The sequence below is a fragment of the Apteryx mantelli genome, chromosome 10 (assembly GCF_036417845.1).
Source record: "Apteryx mantelli isolate bAptMan1 chromosome 10, bAptMan1.hap1, whole genome shotgun sequence".
Classification (NCBI taxonomy): domain Eukaryota; kingdom Metazoa; phylum Chordata; class Aves; order Apterygiformes; family Apterygidae; genus Apteryx; species Apteryx mantelli.
This window is the reverse complement of record NC_089987.1, coordinates 15,856,877-15,881,155: the sequence shown is the minus strand read 5'-3', so window position 1 is coordinate 15,881,155 and position 24,279 is coordinate 15,856,877. Positions and strand designations below refer to the sequence as shown.

At 35.0% G+C, this 24,279-nt stretch overlaps 1 protein-coding gene across 1 annotated transcript in view; it reads left to right on the top strand.

The window, feature by feature from the left end:
• LOC106483293 (ATP-binding cassette sub-family C member 12) overlaps positions 1 to 24,279 on the top strand; it is a 49,258-nt gene that overhangs the window by 9,917 nt on the left and 15,062 nt on the right. Inside the window, exons 4-18 of the mRNA XM_067302833.1 lie at positions 361 to 410; positions 1,007 to 1,162; positions 2,303 to 2,450; positions 6,409 to 6,642; positions 6,888 to 7,061; positions 8,610 to 8,757; positions 11,228 to 11,376; positions 13,176 to 13,283; positions 15,454 to 15,525; positions 16,669 to 16,793; positions 18,521 to 18,593; positions 20,538 to 20,741; positions 22,115 to 22,249; positions 22,347 to 22,437; positions 24,160 to 24,249. Coding sequence (XP_067158934.1) covers positions 361 to 410; positions 1,007 to 1,162; positions 2,303 to 2,450; positions 6,409 to 6,642; positions 6,888 to 7,061; positions 8,610 to 8,757; positions 11,228 to 11,376; positions 13,176 to 13,283; positions 15,454 to 15,525; positions 16,669 to 16,793; positions 18,521 to 18,593; positions 20,538 to 20,741; positions 22,115 to 22,249; positions 22,347 to 22,437; positions 24,160 to 24,249 — 1,957 coding nt within the window. The remainder of the gene's footprint in view (positions 1 to 360; positions 411 to 1,006; positions 1,163 to 2,302; positions 2,451 to 6,408; positions 6,643 to 6,887; positions 7,062 to 8,609; positions 8,758 to 11,227; positions 11,377 to 13,175; positions 13,284 to 15,453; positions 15,526 to 16,668; positions 16,794 to 18,520; positions 18,594 to 20,537; positions 20,742 to 22,114; positions 22,250 to 22,346; positions 22,438 to 24,159; positions 24,250 to 24,279) is intronic.

The following is a 24,279-nucleotide window of genomic DNA, read 5'->3' as shown; positions in this document are numbered from 1 at the left end:
TTTTGAAGTTTGAAACTGGCCTGATTTTATCAGTCCTCTGAACACTCCCATCATAGCAATTCCTAATTCCCTGACACATACATAAATACATAGATACATAGGTTTATAGATACACATGCATCTATTCAGTTGGAACATTTTCCATCTTACATTTTGTTATGACTGGAAAACTCTTGGGGAGTTTGCCACCAGGTTTAAATAGTCCCTTAAAAAATTGTTAAAACTAATTATGTCATTTTTAAATTTTTGCTCCAAAGAAAAATCTGAATAAGAAACTCTGGAAACTGAGCATTGGCACAATGACTACTTCGGCACCATATGAGGCAGACGGGCAAGTAAAATAGAAGCTCCACTCTTCAGAAATATGAACCCAGTTTAAAAACAATGATTCCTATCCACATCAAAGCAAAGTAAGTCACATCTGTTTGTAACTGAAAAATAAAATGCAGAAGGAAAATATACAAATAGTCGAAATTTCATTACTATGTTATTATGAAATATTGTGTCTTGCTTACTTTATTTTGTTTGTTAACTGGGTCGATATGTTGTCAGGATAGTTTTTAGCCCCAGTCTGAGCTGAGTTTAACTGACAGAATATGACATTTCAGCATTGTTGAAAGGTAACTTGAACATATGCCCTGATACTCTGTGCATGCCCTGGAGCAGTAGGCGAGGAGGATACTGCTTATGTGTAGCAAATGCCAGTTGCCTTCAAGAAAGGAAACCTCTCTTGGCTCAGAGGCAAAGCATGCAGCATGCACCGGAAAGAAACGGCTGAGGTCTTAGCTCAGGACTGAGACCTTACCAGATCATTAGTTAGTAAGTGGTGTTATTTAGATCTATCATTCTCCTAAAAAATGCAGGGTAATCTCTGCCTGTAAGTGTCAAAAGATCTTTAAATGCTTCAGAACACACAATTTGCTACAGTTAACATTTGTAAGGTCAATCTGACAGCCATAAAATAAACTTGGTGAATACCACAATAATACCTTGTATTTTCCCCTAGGTCAGCTGTTAATCCAATGGATGATGCAGGGCTGTTCTCATCAGTTACGTATTCTTGGCTTTCACCTTTAATGATGAAAGGATACAGACACAGCATCACTGTGGATAGCTTACCACCATTATCATATTATGACAGTGCAGACCCAAACGCAAAAAGGTAGCACTATGTCAATTCTGCTGAATTATTACTGTAAGATTTCTATTTATGTGACCTTCCAGGGTTAATCATGATCAGAAATACATGCAAAGCACAAGAAATATAATATATATTAGCTGCTCTTACTGCAAAATGATTTGTGCTGTTTCCACTGTTTGACTTAGTACATGATACTCAGAAAAATAATACCATAAAAAGGTATGAGCAGCAGAAATTAAAAGAAAACAATGGGTAGGAATTGTGTATACGATGCAGAAAAACAGGGGAACAAACCTAAAAGTGGGGGGGGGGGAAAGCTTTGCTGCATCCCTCTCTAAACATTATGCAAGAGGCTGTAGTCCCTACCCATAAACTGGAAAAGAAAGGCTGCAAAGAATCACTCTCAAAATTCAGCAATTTGTTTGTCTCTTCAGTCAAATTACTGTGTGGGCCCAACCAAAAACCCACAGAAGCTGCAAAAAGCTTCTGTGTAAGTTGAATCAGGCTCCAACACCCTGACTGGTATAAAACCTGAAGAATACAGTTACATATTTTAATAACCATCATATTACATTTAATCATATTACACATATAATCATACCTAAACATTCATAGACCATGGGATGGGGTCAGACTGCTCAGAGTTTTACAACATTGAGCCCAAAGTACTGCAAAGCTTTCTAAAAGGACTAGTGAGTTTTACATGTGATGTTAACAACCCCATGAAACTTCAGTTTCTAGTGCTGGAAGCCGACATTCATTTCAGCTGAAGATTAGCATTCTGTGAATTCACCCCAGGGGTTAAAAAAGACAACGATTTCATCTTGTTCCACTGTGGTCTACACTTAGCTGAATAATTAAGACTGTCTGTCCTCATGAAACAAATTCTCAATTAATCTTTCATTTTAATAATTTCCTAGAGGACTCATTTTGCATAATGAATTCTTTTCATGAGATGTTGCTCTCTGGAAATGTTCTCTGTATATTACTTCTGAAGATGTCTTTAAATGAACGGATTGACAGAGTAAGATGATGAATTCTGTTACTTATACAGTTTCCTACACAAGTGTCTTACGCATTTTCAGGAATGGAAGAAATAGCATCAAACTTTTCAGTTTTAAATTGGCAAATATACATATTTATTTATTTATTTATTTACAGATTTCGACGCCTTTGGGAAGCAGAGCTTGCAAGTGTTGGGCCTGAAAAAGCTTCCTTGGGCAAAGTAGTATGGAAATTTCAAAGAACAAGATTTTTGGTGGATATCATAGTAAATTTAATTAGCATTATATTTGCTGCTTTAGGACCTGTAAGTTGTATTTCATATTTATGAACAATATTACAAATAGGTTTCTTACATTTTAATGCCAGTTAAATATATTTTTTAAATATTTAAAATTAACATATTTGAAATAGTTAAAATGTCTGTTTTTATAAAGGTAAATTATATAATCTAGAAATTAATATTAAGATGAAATGTACTATGCATTCTTTTTTGTGTAGAAAAATATTATCCTGAGCTACAATTCAAGGTTTGCTTATGCAACAGTTAAACAACAAACACAGGAGACAAACTTGTGATGAACAAATAACAGCAAAATCAGCAAATGTTGTCCCAAAATGTCCTCCAGTGTCTGTTAATTTTTCTTTAAAGGTTTGCCTTCATTTTTCCACAGATATATTTGCAGAATTGTTATAGGAAACAGTGAACCTTAGATGAAAATGAAGTCAATTTTCTATATTTTCATGTTTTTAGAATCTGATCAATTAACATCATTTCAAGCACTAAAAAAGACAAAACCATTTGCTCTAATTTCTCTTATCCATATGCCTCTCATCTCCTCTTGCATGTGAACAGAGACAACAGAGACTACAGTAGAAAAGACTGTGTATTCTAATTTCCTCAAGTATATGAATACAAAATATGTGCTCCACTGCTTTCCACCACATCATGCCACCTTAGCTAAAATCATACTAAAAACCTATGTAGTTAAATTGATACAAAGCCCCTTATGTTCAATCTCCAGCTCACATCAGTGTTTCCTTAACTCTGCAACCGATGGTGGAGGCACCTGCAGAACCAGTCAGTATCTTTGCCTCTGCAGCACCTCAGTCATTTTTGCACACTTCTGGAACTGAGAGAAAACAGCAAAGAATGACAACAAGCAATTCTTTTTTCCTCATCTTTCTTTTGAAAAAGTGTCAGTCCCCATTTGCATCTTACCATTAGCATGTTTTCTAGTTTAAAGATTAGAACTTCAAAATGTGTACAAAAGCAGGGCTGCTACTCCTGCACTGTCCCTGCACTCTCTCTTTTTTGCCCATTACTCATTCCATTGAAAGTTGCCATGATCAAAAAAAAAGAGCAGGTCTTGTTGCTACAATGTAATAATCATATTACAGTCAAGTTAACTATATCTTTTGAATCAAAAATAAAAAATACAGGTGATTTTTGTTCCATTAAAGAAATTTTCAAAAAATTAAAAAGACTATTCTGCTCACCTTTATTGCATGTAATGAGAGGAGCCAGCAATTGCCCTGAGCAAAATGAATCTATTTCTTTGCATTTTTCATGAAGCAGTGTCTCATGCCACATTACTGAGATCATTATTTTTATCTTGTGATATGGAAGCCATGAGTGAAAGCTGGTGTTTTACAGAAAACCTAAGAAGATTTCTAACACAGAACATGAGTTTCTAATAGTCAGATTCAAGACCAGTGAGAGCTTCATTCATCCAGAATTTCCATATTCTATACATCACTGAACAGTACAACTCAAAAGCCATTTTTAATGTTAAAGTACAGAATTTTTCACAAAGACTCCAGCAGCAGTTTTTCCTTAGTCTGGAAAGGGTCTGAGTCCTTTCTCTATTGCTATGTATCTGATGTCCAGCTCTTCAAAGGCACTCAAGCACTTATCAGCTATAGAAATCAGTGGCAGTAGGTGACTAAGCATAGGGTTTACTTTACCATTTCTTCGGTGAGTTAATACAGGTTCGAGAAGTGCTTGAGATCAAGGAAATTTAACTCCAAAAAGTTAGAAAACAACAGATTAGCACAATCATTCTACTACACATAACTTCTAATAACTTATAAGAATTCATTAAAATAAAAAGATTTAGCTAATATTTACTGTAATTATATAAGTTCTGGTATGATTCTTTTATTAAAGCTATATAGTGCTTTTACTCAAGTTACTCTTAAATATTGTCTGCACAGTAATAATAATTAAATCAGGAATAACTCAATTCAACTATTTGCTTATTCCTATTGCCATAGGAATGCTTTGCTAAACTTTGCTCCAATAGTTATTCTTGAAAAATCAATGTTTTTGTCTACATCCATTTCACTAAAGAATAGAAAATATGTCACTAATGACTAGATATCATAGGTTCGTAGAATTTTACAGATAAATATTTTCACTTAGCGAATAATACAGGTACCGAATTTCACAATTTACCTTCACAGTGACAAGTAACAAACAAAAGGAGGTTACTGCTGCTTTTGTTTGTGCAAAGAGATAGTAACCTAGTAAAACACAAATAAATGTCAGAGGTAAACTTGAAGTCTTCAATCTCTTTTTCTTCTCTTCTTTCGCCTCCCTAAGCGACTGCCAGGTCCTTGTCCCTCCCAACCTCTCTCCAGAAGATATGATTCACAATGTCTTTATAATTCACCACACTTGAAAAGCAGAAGTAAAACTCATGGGAAAAAGTATGTGTTTCAGTGAATTTCATACTCATTACTCCTGGAGTTGGGATCAGGGCTGAAGACTTCTAGTAAAGCCATTTTCAATGCACGCTGATTTATCTTCTCCAGTTTCAAAATCTTTTAGCAGGTTTTACTCTGCAGTTACCTTTCACTGGTAGCTTTCACTTATGTAGGAGAATGACTGTGCTTAGCACCAGCTTACAACCAGCTATTAACCAGACAAAATGAAATATATGCATCCTTCATAGGGACGAGTGAGTGTGTTCTGCCTTGGAAACAGAACACACGCAGGAAGCACAGCTTAGCTGCCCGATACCATCAGCCAGTGCCTTTGGTTAGTGAGCAAGAAAAGACAAAGCCATGGCACGTCTCCCCTGCGACACCAGGAACAAAGTAATTTCAGTGGCTGCATTTCCCAGAGTTCAATAATTGCTATTCTTCCCAGTCATTTCATGGATCTACTCCTCCCTACAATGTCTGGAAGAATCTAAATAAAAATGCCTTTGCAAGAAATAAATGTCCTTTTCATGCCAAAGTGAACGATGCTCAATTCTTGGTTACTGCAGCTAGGAGGAATTCTGTAAGGAGCAAACCAACAGATTGCCACTTCCACTATTTGGATGCAGTTAGTGCTCAGATGCAATATCAGGTAGAAGCCTACATAGAGCAAAATTTGTAATAATCTAGCCTTAACATACCAGTCTTACTATCACCCTATATTATACAAAGGAGTCTGGGAAATATGCACATTTTTCAGTTACATTTAACATCATAGATTATCAAATTCTAAAGAATAGTAGAAGACTGATTCAAGTCCTTACATTACTCATAATAACAGTTCATGTATATATGATGTATCTATCCATACATACTTTCACTGTGAAATGGAAAGTTCTTCCCCAAACCGAGAATAAAAAGAATATATCCACAGGGAACATTCCAAAGATAACTTGTCTGGGAAGTGTGAATGCCTTTTTTCACTACGTATCCAACTTCAATCAGTTCGACTGGTCATCAGCTGCTAGCCGTTACTATACCTCCCTATCACTGCGATGCGAGAGGCATTAACTGTGCGCTGCAGAGTCCTTAGAATGGCACCAAGTCAAACCAGTGTCTAAGGACTCACAGAAATTGTACTCATGGCTGTTCTGCAAGTGAACTTCTATAGGTATATTAAGACAGAACACATACTAGCAATAATCTATTTGGGGAATTTTTCCCCCTAAAAAAAAAAAAGATGGAGCCATCTAGTGAGGTTAGAACCAAAGTCCACCGAAGTCAGTAAGAATAACTTCTATCAGCTTACATAGAGAAAAGAAGAGTTTGGTCAGTGAAACCTTAATTACAGCATTTCTGAACTGCTGAATGATTGACTTTCCAGTAGAACTATACGCTATAAATGCTTTTGACACACTTCCCCTCTAATTTCAATAGCATGTTTGGTATCATGATAAAGCAGTACAGCTCCTGATTTCATAGTGATAAATTTTCCAAGGATTGAAAAATAGGAAACTAATCATGAATGCAATGTAAAATATTCTGAAATTACTTTGCAGACCGTGATCATTCATAAAATTCTACAGCACAGTGCAAGCACCTCAAAAAACTTTGTTAAGGGAGTCGGACTCTGCATGGCACTATTTTTTGCTGAATTTTTTAAAATAATATTTTGGGCATTGGCATGGGCCATAAACTACCGTACAGCCATACGATTAAAAAATGCTATTTCTACAGTAGCATTTGAACATCTGCTGGAATTTAAGTCTTTGACACACGCTTCTGTCGGTGAGGTAAGTCCTCATAAACAAATGCTATAGTTCACCTTTAGGTTATTTTAAACTGGTTTTGTGAAATGCTGAAAAGATATGCCATATTCACTTAAACCTTGTCCTAATAAACAGTAAACAGGCAGTTGATCCTGCAAATCATGGGGCTACAAAACTACCATCAATTTAATTCTTTCAAAATTTTTTTCCTTAAATGAAGAATTATGCATATAATTATTGCTCTTCATATATCTCTGTATTTTTTGCAGGTCATCAATGTACTTTCTCATGATGGTTATCATATGTTTGAAGCAGCCATATTTTGTCCCCTGCCAGTGAATGTGCCTATACTAATTATCACTTGCACAGTATATGCTTGTCTTATTCTTGGTCCCACAGCTCTCATAGGCACATTTGTTTATATCATATTTATACCTCTACAGGTAAAGTGAAACATCTTCTAATTGCTTTATATCCACATTGACTGATAGTAACACCAACACTGGGGTTTTCAGAGGAAGATAATATAAGCTCATATTTTATGTGGAGTGTGTGCCTGTCTCTGAGGATCTTCAAAAAATCCTAGCCTTAAATCACCTCTAAATTTTGAACCTAAAAAAATCAATGACAGCTCAAGTTTTGCTCTCAGTGAAGCCATAGTAACTCCATTATTGTGAAAGCAGAATTCCATTTTCTGTGACTTTTGCAATAAAGACTTCCAATTTCATTGTAATAGAAGTATACATCTATGACAGTAGTATCGGCTTTTATATTCACGCTGCCACATAAGCAGTTTTATGGAAACCCAGAAGGAATATGACTGGAAGAAAAGATGAGCACCAAATTTCAGGTACAATGGTCAGAGGAGAATACTTCTTCAGCTTTGCATCACTGTACAACCAAAAATTTTTGCAAGAGCAAAAAAAAATAAAAAAGCTTTAGATATTACTAAGATTTATTTAAAGAATATAACATATATAAAAAACAGTTCAAAAAGCTCCTCATTGAGCAGTAGAAATAGAACTTCTCTATTACTTAATGTGAATATATATCTCCCTTATTTTTACTAATAAAGGCAGCATTAAAATGATTATTTAATCAAATGTTCTTTAGCTTGCCTGAGCATTTACATGCACTTTGCAGCATTTCTAAAGTTTCCGCTTGAATCCACAATGACTATGCCAGCTAAAGCCAGCGAGTCACAGTCTATGAATCAAGCTTTTCACAGTAGTAAAAAGAGATTCGTAAGACAGCCGGTATTGTATGATTTGAATACAAATATTTGCCAGGCTAGTTATTAATTGCCTACATTTGTGTCAAACCAATTAATCCCATGTCAGCCATTCCCATGACCGAGATGTCAACGAGGTTGCAGACACCTAGGGCACCTGGGCCATCAAAGGCACCGCGGCCCCTTACATCAGTTATCAACCAACCCTTCAGACCTATCCGTCCGTTCAGCCAACAAGAAGGTGCAGGGTAAATTCCTAAGAAATTTCTGGAAGTTATAGAAGAACTTCATGTGCAAAGTTGTTCTTCATATTTCAGAAGTTCTCCATTTTTCGTATGTTCTTAAAGCAAATTGATGTTTTATATTTAATCAGGTAGTTACTAACATGGTTTTGCTTTTTTTTTTTTTTTAATAAAAGCCAATCTTTTTTACTTTTTTCATATGCACTTGCTAGCGATGGGTATAAAAAGGTAATCTTGACTGATGTTCTTAGAGACCAACAGAATACTGTAATAAGTAGCAAAATGTAATAGAAGTCACAAGAATAAATATTCTACAGGGAATTTAGAAGCACATATGCTTGAAAATATAAACTTCAACAGAGATAACTTGCCACTTTAAGAAGCGTGGCCTGTGCTTTGTAACATATTTCTATTTTATTACATTCATGTGTTCAAGCAACTCTGCTTATGTTCATTTTTTGTCAGATATTTCAGTATTAAGGGAATGTTTTAACAAGATTTTTACAACTTGTTTGCAGATAAAGATGGCTAAATTCACAACTGTATTCCGACAAGCAGCAATTTCAGTAACAGATAAGCGTGTGCAAATAATGAACGAGATTTTAACATGCATTAAATTGATTAAAATGTATGCTTGGGAAAAATCTTTTGCGACAACAATCAAAGGTATAGAAAATTTTGATTTTAAAGTAGCATACACAACCATAATTGTGGTTTTCTCTCCAATATCAGGAGTTCACAAAGACAGTATACATTATCGCAGTTTCTAAAACATTGTATATGAAAGGATCTTTATACATACCTCTTCGGAGCTCTCACTACAAAGAGGATACAAAGAGAACAAAGTATCAGAAATTATCTCAACTGAGTAGTCTGAAGGGGGAAAGCAGCAACGCAGATTCCTTTGCCTGCTCCTTCACCCACGTCCTCCGCCAGAGCTGTTCTCTCTGGGCATCCTCATGGCCTTGATAGTAAAGAGAGGCATTAACTAGCGAAAGGGAAAAGAGCCCTATTAGGGAAGAGGCAATAGCCCGACCATACGAAAGGACTATACTCCGCGGAATTTTAGTTGAGTTAATGTAACTCAAAACAGTATTAAGCTCCTTATAAATTATTTGAGTCCTCTGCACTGATAGGGAAGAATCTCCTACTACATGAAAAGCCAATAGTGAGTGATAGACGTGGCGATCCTAGAACTACAGACTCCTCTTCACTGCTCCTCTCTTCTGGATTTAATTTTCTAAATCACTAGAGATTTTTTATAGTTTTACTCCTAGGGCAAAAACAAAACAAAAACAAACAAACAAACAAAAAAACAAAGCTTTGCCAATACATGCTTATTCCTAATCTATCTTGTCTAGTATTTGATTCACATCCGATTCAAATGTTTCAAGCACTTTAATTATACTAGTAATTCCAATCATTTGTAAATCAAAGCATCAAAGCTCTTTTTTTTTTTTTTTAAACTGAGGTAAGATAGTGAAATGTAATAATGGTCTCATAAATTGCTGTGATTCTTCAGCAACTGATTTTCCTGACCCTGATCCCAGAGCATGCTAAAGGCTACATGTGCTGACCCAAACTTTTCATTTTTGAAATCAGCAGTTTTCCTCTGACTTTTAGATGACATTTAAAAAAAAATTGCTTCATTTCTTTAGTCAGATGACTGGCAGTCCTTTAATAATTCCACTCACACTCTCCTTGTTGTTTATATCTGTTAAAAGTCTGTAGACCTTTATGAACCACATAGGTGTTCCTTAACTAAACCACACATAGTTAACTCACTTAATCTTTTCTCATAAATTATTCCTTTACTCTCCAAATATTTTTTTATGCTGTTTTCTAAACTCGCTCCAATTTCTCTACAATAAGCATCCATCTTACAAAGTTGATAGATAGGAACAATCTTGTTGGGACTGACTTCTTGTAAATCATAGGAAGGTAGCAAGTATTAAATGTATGGATCTTACTGAAAGAGTAAATATGATGCCTCATAACATACTGGTCACAAGATTAGTCTGTATTAATTTGTATTCACTTGTGAATGTGAAGCCTTACATTGAAAATGGGATGGAGTGACAAATACTAAGTGGAAGGATAAAGAATATGCTACATTATGGGAATACATGCTGGAAAGGATGGTATTAACACTTCTCTCATTTATGAATTACTCATTCATAACGCAGAATTAGGAGTAAATAGAATACTGTCAAACTCTTTGCTGATTCTTAAATAATTAAGACATTAGTAGATGGTATATGCATGTTTAAATAATTCAGACATTGTTAAATGTTATATATACTGAAAGAACAGAAAAATCATATTTATGTACTTAGAAAGTTAAAAATATGACAGAAAATACCGGAAAGAGATTCACCTTAGAAAAAAAACAGAGTATGTCATGCATAACAAAAAAGGGGAATAAGCTAGCATACCCCTCTTAGTTTAATAGAGTTAGCAAAGGTAACAACTGCTACGAAAATGTGACCAAATAAGCAAATTATCAGTCTGCTATATTTTTAGCCTGACTGTTAGGGCAAACTGGTCGATTACAGGAGAAAATCCTGTGTAATGTATTTCCTGTAATTCTGAGCTAGGAATTTCATACAAATGAAACCTCAAAGCAAAATGCATACTCTAAGATAGCTGAAAAACAGTTTTCAAAAAGCCTTTATTTAGCTCTGTACAGACTATTTATAACATTAAACTGGTTAAAATACTGATGAAAACAGAGGAGTCTAAAATCCATATACATTTAACAGAACTTGAGAACTTATTTTGAGAATTCTATTACTCCATTATGCATCACTTAACACTTTAAAAAGCCAAAATACGTATTTTCAGCAGTCTGAATTTTACTCACTCAAAAGATTTTGTTAGTGTTTTCTTTGTTTTAAAATGGAAGATGCACATTGAATATTCATTTTGCCTTGTTTGTTATAAAAATATATATATAATTTATAGCCAGAGTTAATGTTGATCAACACACACAACTCTTGCCAATAATCACTACTTCAAAAAGTAGGATCAGTAAAGGAACTTTGTCACAGAGAATGACCTGCTCTTAAGAATATTAGCGTTTGTCTTGTATGATGCTGTTCATATTACAATATTTAAAAAATTTTGTATTTCACAGGTACAAGAAATATGGAAAAGAAGCTACTGGAAAAAGCAGCATATGTACAGAGTGTAAATTCTGCTCTGACGCCTATTGTATCAGCACTGGCTACTGTCCTGACATTTACTTTACATACCATCTTAAAGCAAGAACTAACTGCATCAGTTGTACGATTTCTTGTTTCTTTTTTTAACAGACATTTGCTTTTTAGCTTTTTTACCTTAGAGTGTTCTTTTGCTTTGTTTTTACTACAGCCTTTTCAATTCATGCACTTATCCTTGGGATTTTTACTAAAGGATAGCTCTAAAATAAATGTGGCTTAATTACTTTCCTGTGCAGCTTGCATGCAGCCACTAAGCATGAGTGACTACTGTTAAATACTGCAAGATAAATGTGTAGTTGATAAATGAAGGTGATTACTAATTGCAGCACATTCTAAATGAAGATAAATGGTTTTTTTGAAGAATTTAAAATATTTTTTTAAAAACAAAAAAAGACCTGTACATTTGGGATCATTCATCATCCACTGGTTCTTCACAGGCTTCAGCTCTGATCAGTGCAATATTCTATTCTGCAAACAGCAAATATTCATTCCCTTTAGAAATCAGAAACCAGACAGAACATTGAAGCAATGAAGGACATTCTAATAGAAAAAAAACCAACAATGTATAGGGAGTTTAACTGAAAAAAATAGTAACTCCAATATATGAGTGAGGATTTATATGAAAAAAAAGTTACAGAAACAAAGAAGAACCAGAAAGATTTTATTTAATTCAGAAGAGAGCATATAATATCTGATATGTCATGGGAAAAATGACACAACGTGAATTTCAGTTAAACCCATGGAAGAGATTTAATATTTGTGTAGGACTGCAATTCTGACTGCTTCCTGAAGTTCTGTCACGCCTGAACTACACTTATTCATAATCCAGATCAATTTTTTCTAACAGTAATTTTGACAGATCCACTTTCAAATGTAACTAGTGCTCTGGGGCTGCCCAATCTGGGATATCATTAGAAGGGATTGATTTTCAAAAGGTATGGAACACAAAACCTTTCAAAAATCAATTTCTTGAAAATATTTCCAATTTGGCACCTCATAAATATTGCTGAAAATGTTGGCCTTATATTTTTCCCATATTGATCTATCCCTGGAAAACAAAATGTATCAGCCATCTGCTCTTAAAAGATTACATCCATCCAAGATTACTTAGGGAAATAACTCAGAACCATGCAAAAATGATAATACATTTTTTTAATCATATGAATTACACAGACGAGAATGTATGAAAACTGGAAGAAAGTTCTTTGAGGAGAGGCCATCAATAACAAATCAGTAAATCTGATTCCAGTCCTAGAAAAACCCTAAATTCATTTAATAGGGAAGAAATGAGGTCTCACTTCGATGTCAGTAGCAGCTAAATGCTTGCCAACACCAGGAATAAACCCGATTGATTTATTTAAAGGAATGACAGAGAATACTAAGGAAAGCAGGGCATTGTGCATGATTTACTTGTATTTCGGTGAAATCTTTGATAAGACATCACACAGGCAGCTTGTGGGCAAGGTAAAAAAAACATAGCTTCACTGCAAATATAATAAAATGGGCAAAGAATTGGCTGGCAGAAAGAGTTATTGTTAATGGACCAACTACTTGCCTCATCTAACCTAACCAAATTCAGGGATGTTAAACCAAGGAAGAATTTGCCTCAGGGAATATGAATCATCATATAGTAACATTCCAAAAATCTCCATGAAGGGACTAATGCTATTCAGATATTCATAAGGGCCTTGGAAAGATAAATGGTTGGGCTAGATTTAACCACTCAGGATGCATTTATTTAAATAGAAGGCACAAATGAACAGTATATACTTATCCTTCCTCACTATATTGTAAAACGCAAATACAACTTTCTTTTCAATGTTTATTGGAAATAGCAAGCTATTTTCTCTTTTTCCTTTACAGGTTTTTAGTGTGATTGCTATGCTTAATGTAATGAAGTTCTCAATTGCAATCTTACCATTCTCAGTGAAAGCAGCAGCAGAAGCTAAGGTTTCTCTAGAAAGACTGAAGGTACATCCTGGTTTTAATATATTTGACAGTTTTTTTACATTATAGGTTACTTCAGGTCAAGAGTTTTGGAGACCTACTTCCCAAATTAGGTGTTTTTTTGTAATAAGCACCATAATGATGCTTTGATATTAAAAAGCTAAAGGAAAACTGCACTTTTTTTTTTGCATCTCATTCCAAAGAATGAACAACTGAAAATGAAATTAAATTTAAAAATATTTACCAAACAGGAAGCTCTCATCATCTTCTCGATAGATTACTTATGATTAATTATTATCATTAGTATTGCTGTAGCATCTCAGTACAGGGCATGGACTAAGAGTAGGGCCAAGGTGTCACTGGGTGAGGTGCTGTAGGAACAAAATTTTAATGACGTGAAGCCTTAGGAAAAACTAAAACAATCAGCTTTCATTTAAAAATACATGGGTAACTAGCAAGCTTTAAAAATGTATCTTAAAGTGGTGAGTTAAGCTAAAAACAACCATTAAATCAAGTGTTAAGCAACTGTCAAAGCAGCATGTGACTCTATTTACACACATGCATATAGAAATCTATGTGTACATATATCTCTACAGTGTGACGGCTACAATTTATCATTACATTATGACTTTTATTTTTATGATAACACAGTGGGTATACACTCAAAAGGAAAATATGTAGTGCATACTATTCACACATTTTTGGAAATGTGTTTCTGACATATTCATGCAAATTACATATGTATCTACAAATGCACAAACACATTGATCAATTAGTAATTGTTTTTACTGAATACCATCAATTTTAAAAATACACCTCTATACTCATGCACACACATATTCCTATATAATTCATATACTATACTACATTACAGGTAAAGTTTATTACACACAACTGAAAATTCTGGATTTCCTCTAACTTTTTGTAAGACAATTGACTGAATTTCTTCTACTTTATTTCCCCTAATATAACTATTAGAAAAATGCCTTATCTGACAGAGCACAATCAGGCCTATCAATTGACTGGAGACACTGACTAGAAGAGAGATTTCTAAAAATTACAGACAAACTTATTTCTGTTATATAGAAATTATTTCAATGTCTAAGCTCCTGAACAACACAGATTTGGCCCTTCTAATATTTTTACATTCTCTAAATACTTATATGATGGTGCTCCACAAACAGGAAGGCTTTATCAATGGACGCTGCGATTAATATGTAAGATGAAGTTTTCTTATCAGATTAATTAAGCTAAACTAAGTGAACTATGGCATCAAAAAGCTAAAATATATATTGAAATTATATAAATTATTGAAGCTGAGAATGAAAATCTCTTAAGGATCATCTTGACACACTATTCTGCTGCAGTACATGTAACATATTCTTCCCACTGCAGGGAAAACAACTTTCTGTACTGATGATGTTGACATATTAAATATTAAATATTATAGAGATGACATTATGAACACAAAGAGTGTCCATAAAAATCAAGCAAAACAAGACTTGGAGCCACCATCTCAGATATTACCTAGAGAGATGGGAAGAGAGAACGGCACAACTACCATTTTGCAGCACTTAAGCTTTACTGTGAAGAAAGTAGGTACATCTTAAAGAAATTATACTAACACAATAACCCACACGGATTTAGTCTTCTGGCTCACCACCCAGAACCACTGCCTTTCATTGCTCTAAAAAATAACAGGTCATAAAATTTGACTGGCCTTTCCCATCCCTGCATTTCTTTCAGCTCTTTTCCCTAAGGATTTCTCTCTGATGTACTTAATAGGAATAACAATATGTAAGTATTATTATTTGCTAATAATAGAAACTTGGAGACTCTGTCTGGATCAAGGTCCTATTTTTCCAGATGCTGTGCATGGACAGAATATGACTGGTCAAGTTAAGTAGCAGGTTTGCTTTTTACAAATTACAACTGTGGACATAAAAAGAAATTTTAAACAGTTATCTCAATGAAATATCATGTTCTTATGCTATGTACTCCACACAAAAGCAGACTTCAAAAAGACTCACGTCATTGCATTAATTCAAGTGTCTCAATATATTCAGTTTATTTTTTTAAAGTTTTTGTTGAACTACTTAAAACATTTTAAACTTTGTCTTTGGGGGTATAAAGATAGGATGGGAATTATTTTATAAATGCAGCTTAGCCATTTTCAGAATATGCCTCTTTTTAGGGAAAGATTGTGGGTATTTGTGGAAACGTTGGAAGTGGAAAGAGCGCAATAATATCTGCTATTTTAGGACAGGTATGTACGTCACTATAATGTTTTCCTTTCATTTTCCTTATGCGAAAGACACATACAGAATTGAAACAGCTGTATGTGAGCACAAAAAGTAACCAAACTCAAAATAGTAAGAATGATGTGAAATTCTCAGTAAAGTTTAAAAAACATATTAAGTGGATTTTATCATTAAAACCTAATCTAAAATTAAATACCCAAGTCTACAGAGTCTAAATAACCTGCCCTTCACAAGATCTGAGCTCTTACTGCAAGATCAGGCTGGGGAAAGCATCAATAATTTCCATCTGAGTTTTTGTAATTAAAAAAGAATTCTCAAATTAGGATAGAATGAAAAACCTAACAACTTTTTATTTCAGGAAACTGTTAAAATGTTGCATATTAAAATATTAAATATATTATTAAAATATTGAAATATTTCCAAAATATTCTGTGTTACCTGGGTTTATTGGCTCATTTAGGAGCCTGAAAGTCTGGTCACCTGAGAATTCCACTGGGAAAGGTACAAAACCAGAATTCTGTTATAAATCTGTAAAATAAACCTGAAGCTACCAGAGGATACTTTGATTTTAACTACTGAGGATTTTTCATATGAAATTTTGGAGTAGAGATCCTAATTGATCCTCATATATTCTGTACAGGAAAAAATATTCAAAGAGGAGACACAGGAAAGAATTCGCAAAGCAATAATTAACACTACTTATTAGCAGTATTAGTACATAATATTAATAATTATTACAGTTACTGATGCTTAAAATCTTCTACAGCACTCATGTTCCTGCACTTCTCAGGCTATTACCAAAAAAAAAAAAAAAAAAAGGCCATAGAAGACCAAAGAGCAAATAGAGAGAAAGGAGAGCCAAACGATACGGCCTGCAGACTGTTACTTGCCCTAGGCTAGCAAAAGCTGCAAACTACAGCCTAAGAGGAATGGTTGCAAACATTTTTCACTAAATTCCCTATATAAGTTCAGGGTCTTCTTTAGTGTCTTTTAAAATTTCTGTTGTTTATACTGCAAGGTACTTAAATTCAAGCAAGATCAGTGTAAAATAGCTTTATCTACTAATTCTCCAATATTTCAAGTCAGGTTATAGGATTAATCATAAAACAATAGAAAACATTTTCTTAAGTACAAAACTGATGTTTCAGATGAACCTCTGTGATGGGACAGTAGCTGTTGATGGAACATTAGCTTATGTATCACAGCAAGCCTTTATATTTCATGGAAATGTAAGAGAAAATATATTATTTGGAGAAGAATACAATGAGCAAAGGTAAATGCCAGACTACCAATATCTCTACAACTGACAATTTCTGACAATTAGGCTTAAAAAGCCATTACGTATGCATGACTCTGTGGCTATATTTTTTGCATGTTTTAAAATACATAATCAGAACAAATATCTGAACATACGTTAGTCAGCCCCACAGGCTGAGGAAAGCTGAAGCTGATAATCGACTTCCACAATATCCTTTATTGTGGTTCACGCATTTGTTCCATCTTCACTGCTGGAAGAACAGGCATATTATGGTCATATTTTTAATACACCAGGAGAAGCTAAATGCATTTTAGTTTTTCCATGTGCTGAACCTTTGGATTCATGCTGTAGCCATTAACACCTAATACAATTTCCCACGATGCTAACTCTCAAGTCACCACTAGAAAGAGATGTATGTCACACTCTCAAAGGCAGCATTTTATCTTTGATACTCTCAGTCTCAACATGATAAAGGATGTAGGTTTCCAAACATTTCCATACATGGAACTTGAACTTTGCAAACCAAGTGATAATGTTTATCAGTTAATTTAAATTGTTTTTATACATCTAAAGCAATCAATTAATAGAATACTGGATATTTTCAGTCTTCTGGTCTTGCATTCACAAAAATTAAGTATCACACCTTATTCCTACTGCTATGTAGCAGTGTTCAAACTTCAAATGCAACAGCATACAAGTCAGAGAGAAGACAACTGCGTTAAATTTGCCATCAGCTAAACAACAAACATCCTAAAAAATTCAAAATGAGTTCTCAAATTATTAACTAATACTGTACAATCATGGTATTTTACATGTAGGATACTTTTGCACAGATGTCTTAAAACCTGCAAGTTTCCATTTGCTTTCCTAATACTTATCCCTGATGCTATCATATTCCAAAAAAGTCTTGGCCATTAAGAAATCTACTCTTCATTGTTCCAAACACCAGGATGAGGGTGTTTTTTTCCCTAAGAAAGGATGTAATTTGCTTAAATGTCCACTCCAGGAGTGCTCATGGATGTAAATCCAAAGGAGAAAGAGGACCCAGAGGGGCACAGTGAAACCCCCCTCAACACAGCGTTGAGTTGGCTAGGACACCCACCAGTCAGGTGGCATCGCGCACTTATTAGCTTGGGTTCTGAAACAAAGTGAAATTGTGGGGGTTATAGGTCACGCAGCTCAACTACATCCGTCTTTAAAGCTATCTAGGATACTCCATTGTGCAGTGACAGAGACTCATTTCCTTAAATTTCTACCTCCCACAGCTCATATTTTATGGATTTTTACAATTCCAGAGCAGAGTTAGAAGTTCTTAGTGTTAATTAGAATCAGATCCAGGGCTTAGCTTAACAAAATAATAAGCATACTGATAATACGTTATCAGTCAAGTCCGAGAAATCCTAAATGAAATCTCATGTCAAGTCAGTAAGTTGCTGGCTTGTAAGCGAGGTCAGAATTTCAGATGCAGTGATCCTTGCCTAAAACGTAAGCTAGAAAGTGCAGCAATGTATATCTTCTCATAAAGAACATCATAGTAAGAATTAAAGACACAATAGCACAGGTCTGACAGCATGGTACAGCTGCAACTTTACACAGTGGAAACAAGAGAGCTAGATGAAGGACTCAGCCATATACCTGTACAGTTCAGAACACTTTTGGAACACAGATGCAATAATTAATAAAAATGCCCAAGGTTTTATTCAGATGATGAGAAATAAAAAATGCTGAACTTTTACTTTCAGATACAATTATGCAGTCAATGTATGCAGCCTAGGGTCAGATATGGAAATTCTTCCTCATGGAGATATGACTGAAGTAAGTACTACTATACATACTAAAATATAAGCAATTATACTGCCATTTAAGAAAGAGGAAGAAGGAATAAAAGTGAAACAAGGATAGCTTTTAAGATTTTTCTTACACCTTTGTGAATAAAGTTACATCACATCCTCACAAAGAAACAAAAATGGTAAAACTGAGTAATGATAATAGAGAGAAGTTCACTGGTGTCTTTATAACAAGAAGCTCTTGTTAGCAGACTCAGGAGGATGATCGTTTCCCTTCTGCTGTTCCAGCATTTCCATGGATTTGCTTGGTTACTGTGTGTCAGGCATTTACGGTCAGCTAACAAGGGCCAGTGTCTCAGCGGGCATAAACTGAAGTGCATGAAGCTATACCACATTACACCTGCTAAGAGTCTGTTACTGAATGTTGGGATTGTTCTTTCCAAATGGTGAATTAACTAATGAATTTTGCCCTTTTGTTTTTCTGTTCATGTATGTAAGAATCTCAAATGTTTTGAAGTTAGCTGCAATTTTAAGTGACTAATCCTTGGTCTACATTTAAGGATTCAAAGCACAGATGAAAAATTTTACAGTAGAAAATTATACTATGACTGATTAAGCTAATTTAACTACTCAACCCACATGAATTTCAAATGATATCATTGCTTCTCATAATCACAGCAAATACTAACATGATCAGTCCCAAAATTAGGTAACAAGATAGTAGCACCCTGTTACGTAATCACTTTGTTCCCCTTGAGATTTCATCTTTTTCTTTCAGAAACTGTGGTGGAATGAAAATGAGTTTCAGCACTGGAGACATTATCTGTCAGCTTATAATAGGTCAGTTACTGATCTGACCTGCTCTGTGAAAGGTCTTTTCTTTCCACTGGCTAGAGAAGTAGCTGTCAGCAGGAAAGATATCTAAACAAGTTACATCATTTTCCACCCCTTTTGACTCCCCTTTGAGGGAGTCTAATTTCTTTAGGTGTCCCTTGTGGGAAACTGTTGATTGCATGCTGAATTCTTATTTCCATTTTGGGCAAGACACAAGTTGAAATGCTTCAGAAAGATTTGGATCAAATGCTGTACTGAATCCAGAAAACTGCTAGATTTGGGGGGACCGATATGAAGAATCCTTCTACCCAATTTCTTTCTGTCCATTTTCCTTTTACCACTTCTTTGGTGACCATCTCTGTGAGAAGTACTGATCCTCTGAAACATTTTGAAAACTACAAGAAAACTCACATGCTCCAGCTAAAACAGATTAAGAACTACGTGCAAAGTATTAGTAAACATGCAGCAGTTTGCCCGAGTAATAACCAGTTTGTAGAATGTGTTGAAATAATTTTAAATGGAAGGTACTACTATACACAAAAGATCCCATACCACCTTTTTCACTGTTAAGATAGTCCATTAGTAGCTTTAGACAGGTTCACTCTTTTTTTCAAGATCTCACTACACTGAAGAGACATTCTGCTACAATTCTTCATTTTAGTGACTCCTGGACTCAAAAGATGCAATAACTGAAGTAACTAGAAAGACATGAAATTAAGGTCTAAATTTGCTACAGATTCCCATAAGGTTCAGGGACATGTCAATCAGGTTATGCCTATCTCTCTGTGAAGGAATCCTTTCTTATAACCACAATATTACTGAAATTATCAAAGATCGAGAGACAGGTGACAGAGCTCTTATGAACGTGTGAAAGCCAACAACTGCAACACAGTAACACACACACACGAGTCACAGAATCAAGCCTCACAAAGTTTGAGAGAGATGTGATGCATCTGCTCAATGGAAAGCTAAAACTATTCTAGATAAGTAAATCCTCACCTGATTGAAAACACAGCCTTACAGTGAATGGAGATCCTGGACCAATTGCAATTATAAATGCAGAGCTATCGTCTATAATACTGTGTTTTGCATGAGTGTCTGTCCTCTAATTTATGTAGTTGTCTCTTCCTATTTAAAGATAGGAGAAAGAGGTCTCAACCTTTCTGGTGGCCAGAAGCAAAGGATCAGCTTAGCACGTGCTGTTTATGCCAACAGAGATATTTATTTGTTGGATGATCCCCTATCAGCAGTTGATGCACACGTTGGAAAGCATATTTTTGAACGATGCATAAAAGAGGCCCTTAAAGGAAAAACAATACTGTTGGTAACTCATCAGCTACAGGTAAACAAAGAAATGAGTTCAACTTTCTTTCACTTATGAATATTGTGGTATAAAAAGTGTATAAGTATTTTCATAAAATAGTAATAGTTCTTAAAACAATATACGCAAGTAAGTGCTTTACATTTGTTTCATTTGTTTTCAAAGTTTTCTTTTCAGCCATAAGAACTGGAAATTTTTTTTTTTTTTTTTTTTTTTTTTTTTAAGAGCAAGTGCCTTTCAGGAAATGGTGAAATAAAACAGATGGCCATGAAAGACAGTTAGCAGATGTGTAAATGTCTTTAAGTGCTTTTTAGAGAATACAAATGCTTTGAAAGGTAAATCATTAAATGGAAAGCAACTACATTTTTTGAAAACCAAATAATTCAGTTGTATCAGCAAGGCAAAACCACATCTCAAAATGAGAGCACGTATTTACTAGTACCATTTCCTACGTGGGTTCCTTCCACTGATCATTCCAAAGCAATTTAAGCAAAGGTTTAAAACTCATTGCCTTTGCTGACAGCTGTTTTCCTTTTCACTTATACACTAGCTTGATCCGATTCTCCTTTTGTTCCCAACACGATCCTGGACTCAAACTTGCAACCTGAGTGGACAGGCAGAACAAGACTTGTGTTCAGACAGGCCCCCAGTGCTGAGCCACTTACAGCTGAACCCCTCACGCCAGCACCACACCAGAATCTCAACTTTCTCAGTATCTCGTTGAAGCACAGATATTTAAGTTCACAATTACACCTGGAATTTCTCCTATCTGCCTAAGGACAGCTTTGGCCCTGCAGGACAAACAGCAGCCAGCTTGCTTCGTTACCCCTTCCAGAATCTGACAGAGCAGATTGGTGGAGGGCAAAACACATGGAAGAGTGGCATGAAACCGTGCTTCCGTTTTGGCAGTCTAAGAGAAATGTCGAGACCTTGCAGCTATAGCTGGTATCACTTGGCTGTACTAAACCAAGTTCTGTACAGAATAAGCACTAGGAAAGCAGAGTGAGAATAGCTTCTCTGTAATTCTTTCTCTCAACTGCCTTCATGGTTTATTAAGCACAATCTAATGGAAGAGCAAGAACATGTTGGTTAGAAGGACAGACGTGTTTTGGTCTACTCTGTTTTCAACATTTAGGCTGAATCTTTACAATGAAACTGGTTATATCAGAAAGCTGGTTAAAAACAGTTTTTTAATGCATATAGTTGTGAAGCACAGATAAGAGCATAGACATTTACATGACGGTAGCAAAGATCACCAAACTGCAGAAATTTTCTGAGCTTTGAAATGAAAACTGCTAATTTTCATCATTCCATTTACAAGTACTAGATATTTGCATTTATTTCCATGCAATTGCAATACTTACAGAATTAACTTTACATTTATAAAAACACAGTATTTAGAATTCTGTGATGAAGTAATTTTATTAGAAGATGGAAAAATATGTGAAAGTGGAACTCACAAAAATTTAATACAGAAAAACGGACACTATGCTCAGCTGATTGAAAATCTTCATATGGAGCAAGCAAAGGTAACAGTTACCCTTTCATATTAAATATACACCACTATTCCCATGCTTCAGAATATGGTATTTCAAGTTTCATACGCACATTCATCCTATCTTTCAGAAGCCAAAACACATTTTTATTGAGTCACTTATAGAAACGCAAGACAAAAATGACATCTCAGGAAGTTCTCATGAAGGAGCTGAAAATTACGGTAAAATACACTAAAATTTGAATTGTTGATATGCTGTACAAAAAGGCTATTTAATCAATTATTGTTTCATATCTGTAGTTTTTGATATGTCTGAGGAGGGAAATAAGGCACCAAGGAAAGAACCCCAAGAGAGAAGCAATGCAGGTATGCTGCACAGAAACACTTTACTCCAGGTTTTTTCCAGATCACTGTTTTTAAACAAACTCAGTTTGAAGCTGAAAGTATGCAAATGTTAGAAATTAAAGGAACTGAGCCCTTCAAAACATGCCCTTCACCCAGCACAGCTTGTATCTCCTCCTTAGTCTACTCAGCCCACGTTAATTATAAACTTCTCAGAACAGATACTGTCTTACTACTTTTTCCCTGTCTTGGTTTATGGGTTAGCTTAAGTAGTGTTTAAAAACATAAAAGCCACATAAGTTACCTAATTCCAAAATTAAAATCCTTCAAACTCCTACTATTTTTTTTTTTTGGGGGGGGGGGGGCACTGAAGTTACACAATTTAAGTTTCTCAGTCATCTGAGCAACTTGGAGATCATAATCTCCATCAAGATTGACAAATGAACTTTGTCTCTGCTTATATAAATTGCAGGGCTTGAACTGGTAAACACCCTTGGAGAATGTTAACAGGTCCTGTTCAACACAAAACATGAACGGAGAGGGGAGAGTATGGTTCCCTTAATCAAATACATCCATGATTAGAAACATGGAGCGGGAAATTTTGCAGTAGAAATAAACAGAGGACACTTTGAAAGTACAATTAGTACCAATATGCAAAATTGGCTATTTTGGGTTAGATCAAAAGTCCTTCTAGCCTGGTACCTTGTCTCCAACATCCGCCAGAAGCGGATGCCTAGCAAAGAATGACAATACGGCAAGCATACATTGTACTTCTCTTGATATATCCCAACTTTCAACTATTTTCAAATCAGAGCCTTCCTGAACCAATTGTAGTTTCTGAATATTTAGTAATCTTGAATGGATTTCTTCCTTGTGAACTTGTCCAGCCTATATATGAACCCATGTAAAACATCCACAACAATTTCTACAGATTTACTGCATATGGCCTGAAGAACCATCTCCTTTTGCTTGGTTTGCTTCATCTCAGGCACCCCAGTTATTGTACTGGAAAGTACTGAACACTGAATTCCTACCCACTCTCCTCATTTCGCTCATGCTTTTGAAGATATCTATCACGCCATCCCACAGTTATTTTTTTCTAGCTTGAAGGGTCATTTCACAGAAGACAAATCACTTCTTAGCTATAAAAATTCTGCCCTCCTACTTCAATTCAGAAACACTAAGGGGGAAAATAGGTTTATAACTGCTCTTACTTGGAACAAAACTTGGGTTTTGCATTCCTTTCTATTGATATTTTATTTTGTCAGGGATGAGGAGGAGAAATGGAATATCAACAGAGTTTTGTATGCAGACTTAAAAGCTACTCACCATTCTTAGTAAATACACGTAATTTATCACAATCTTTAGTCATTTAATAACCATTACAAAACCAGAAAGGCTATTTACCATATAGCAGCATTTAGCAAAAGCACAGATTCTATGAATGAATGGGTATATTTGACAGATGTTCTTATGAAACAACTAACACAAAGATTCTTTTTTCTGGTTATTGTGCTAAAAACATGCTTAATGTTGGCTGACATTGGTTCAAAAATGACCACATCGAGTCCTACAAAGAAGAACTTTCTCTTTGTATTGCAGCTCCTATAAACCAACTTGTTCAAGAAGAGGAAAAACAGGAAGATTCGGTGACATGGAAAACCTATCATGCTTACATTAAAGCTTCTGGAGGTACCTTAGGCAAATAGTGTTCTATTAAAT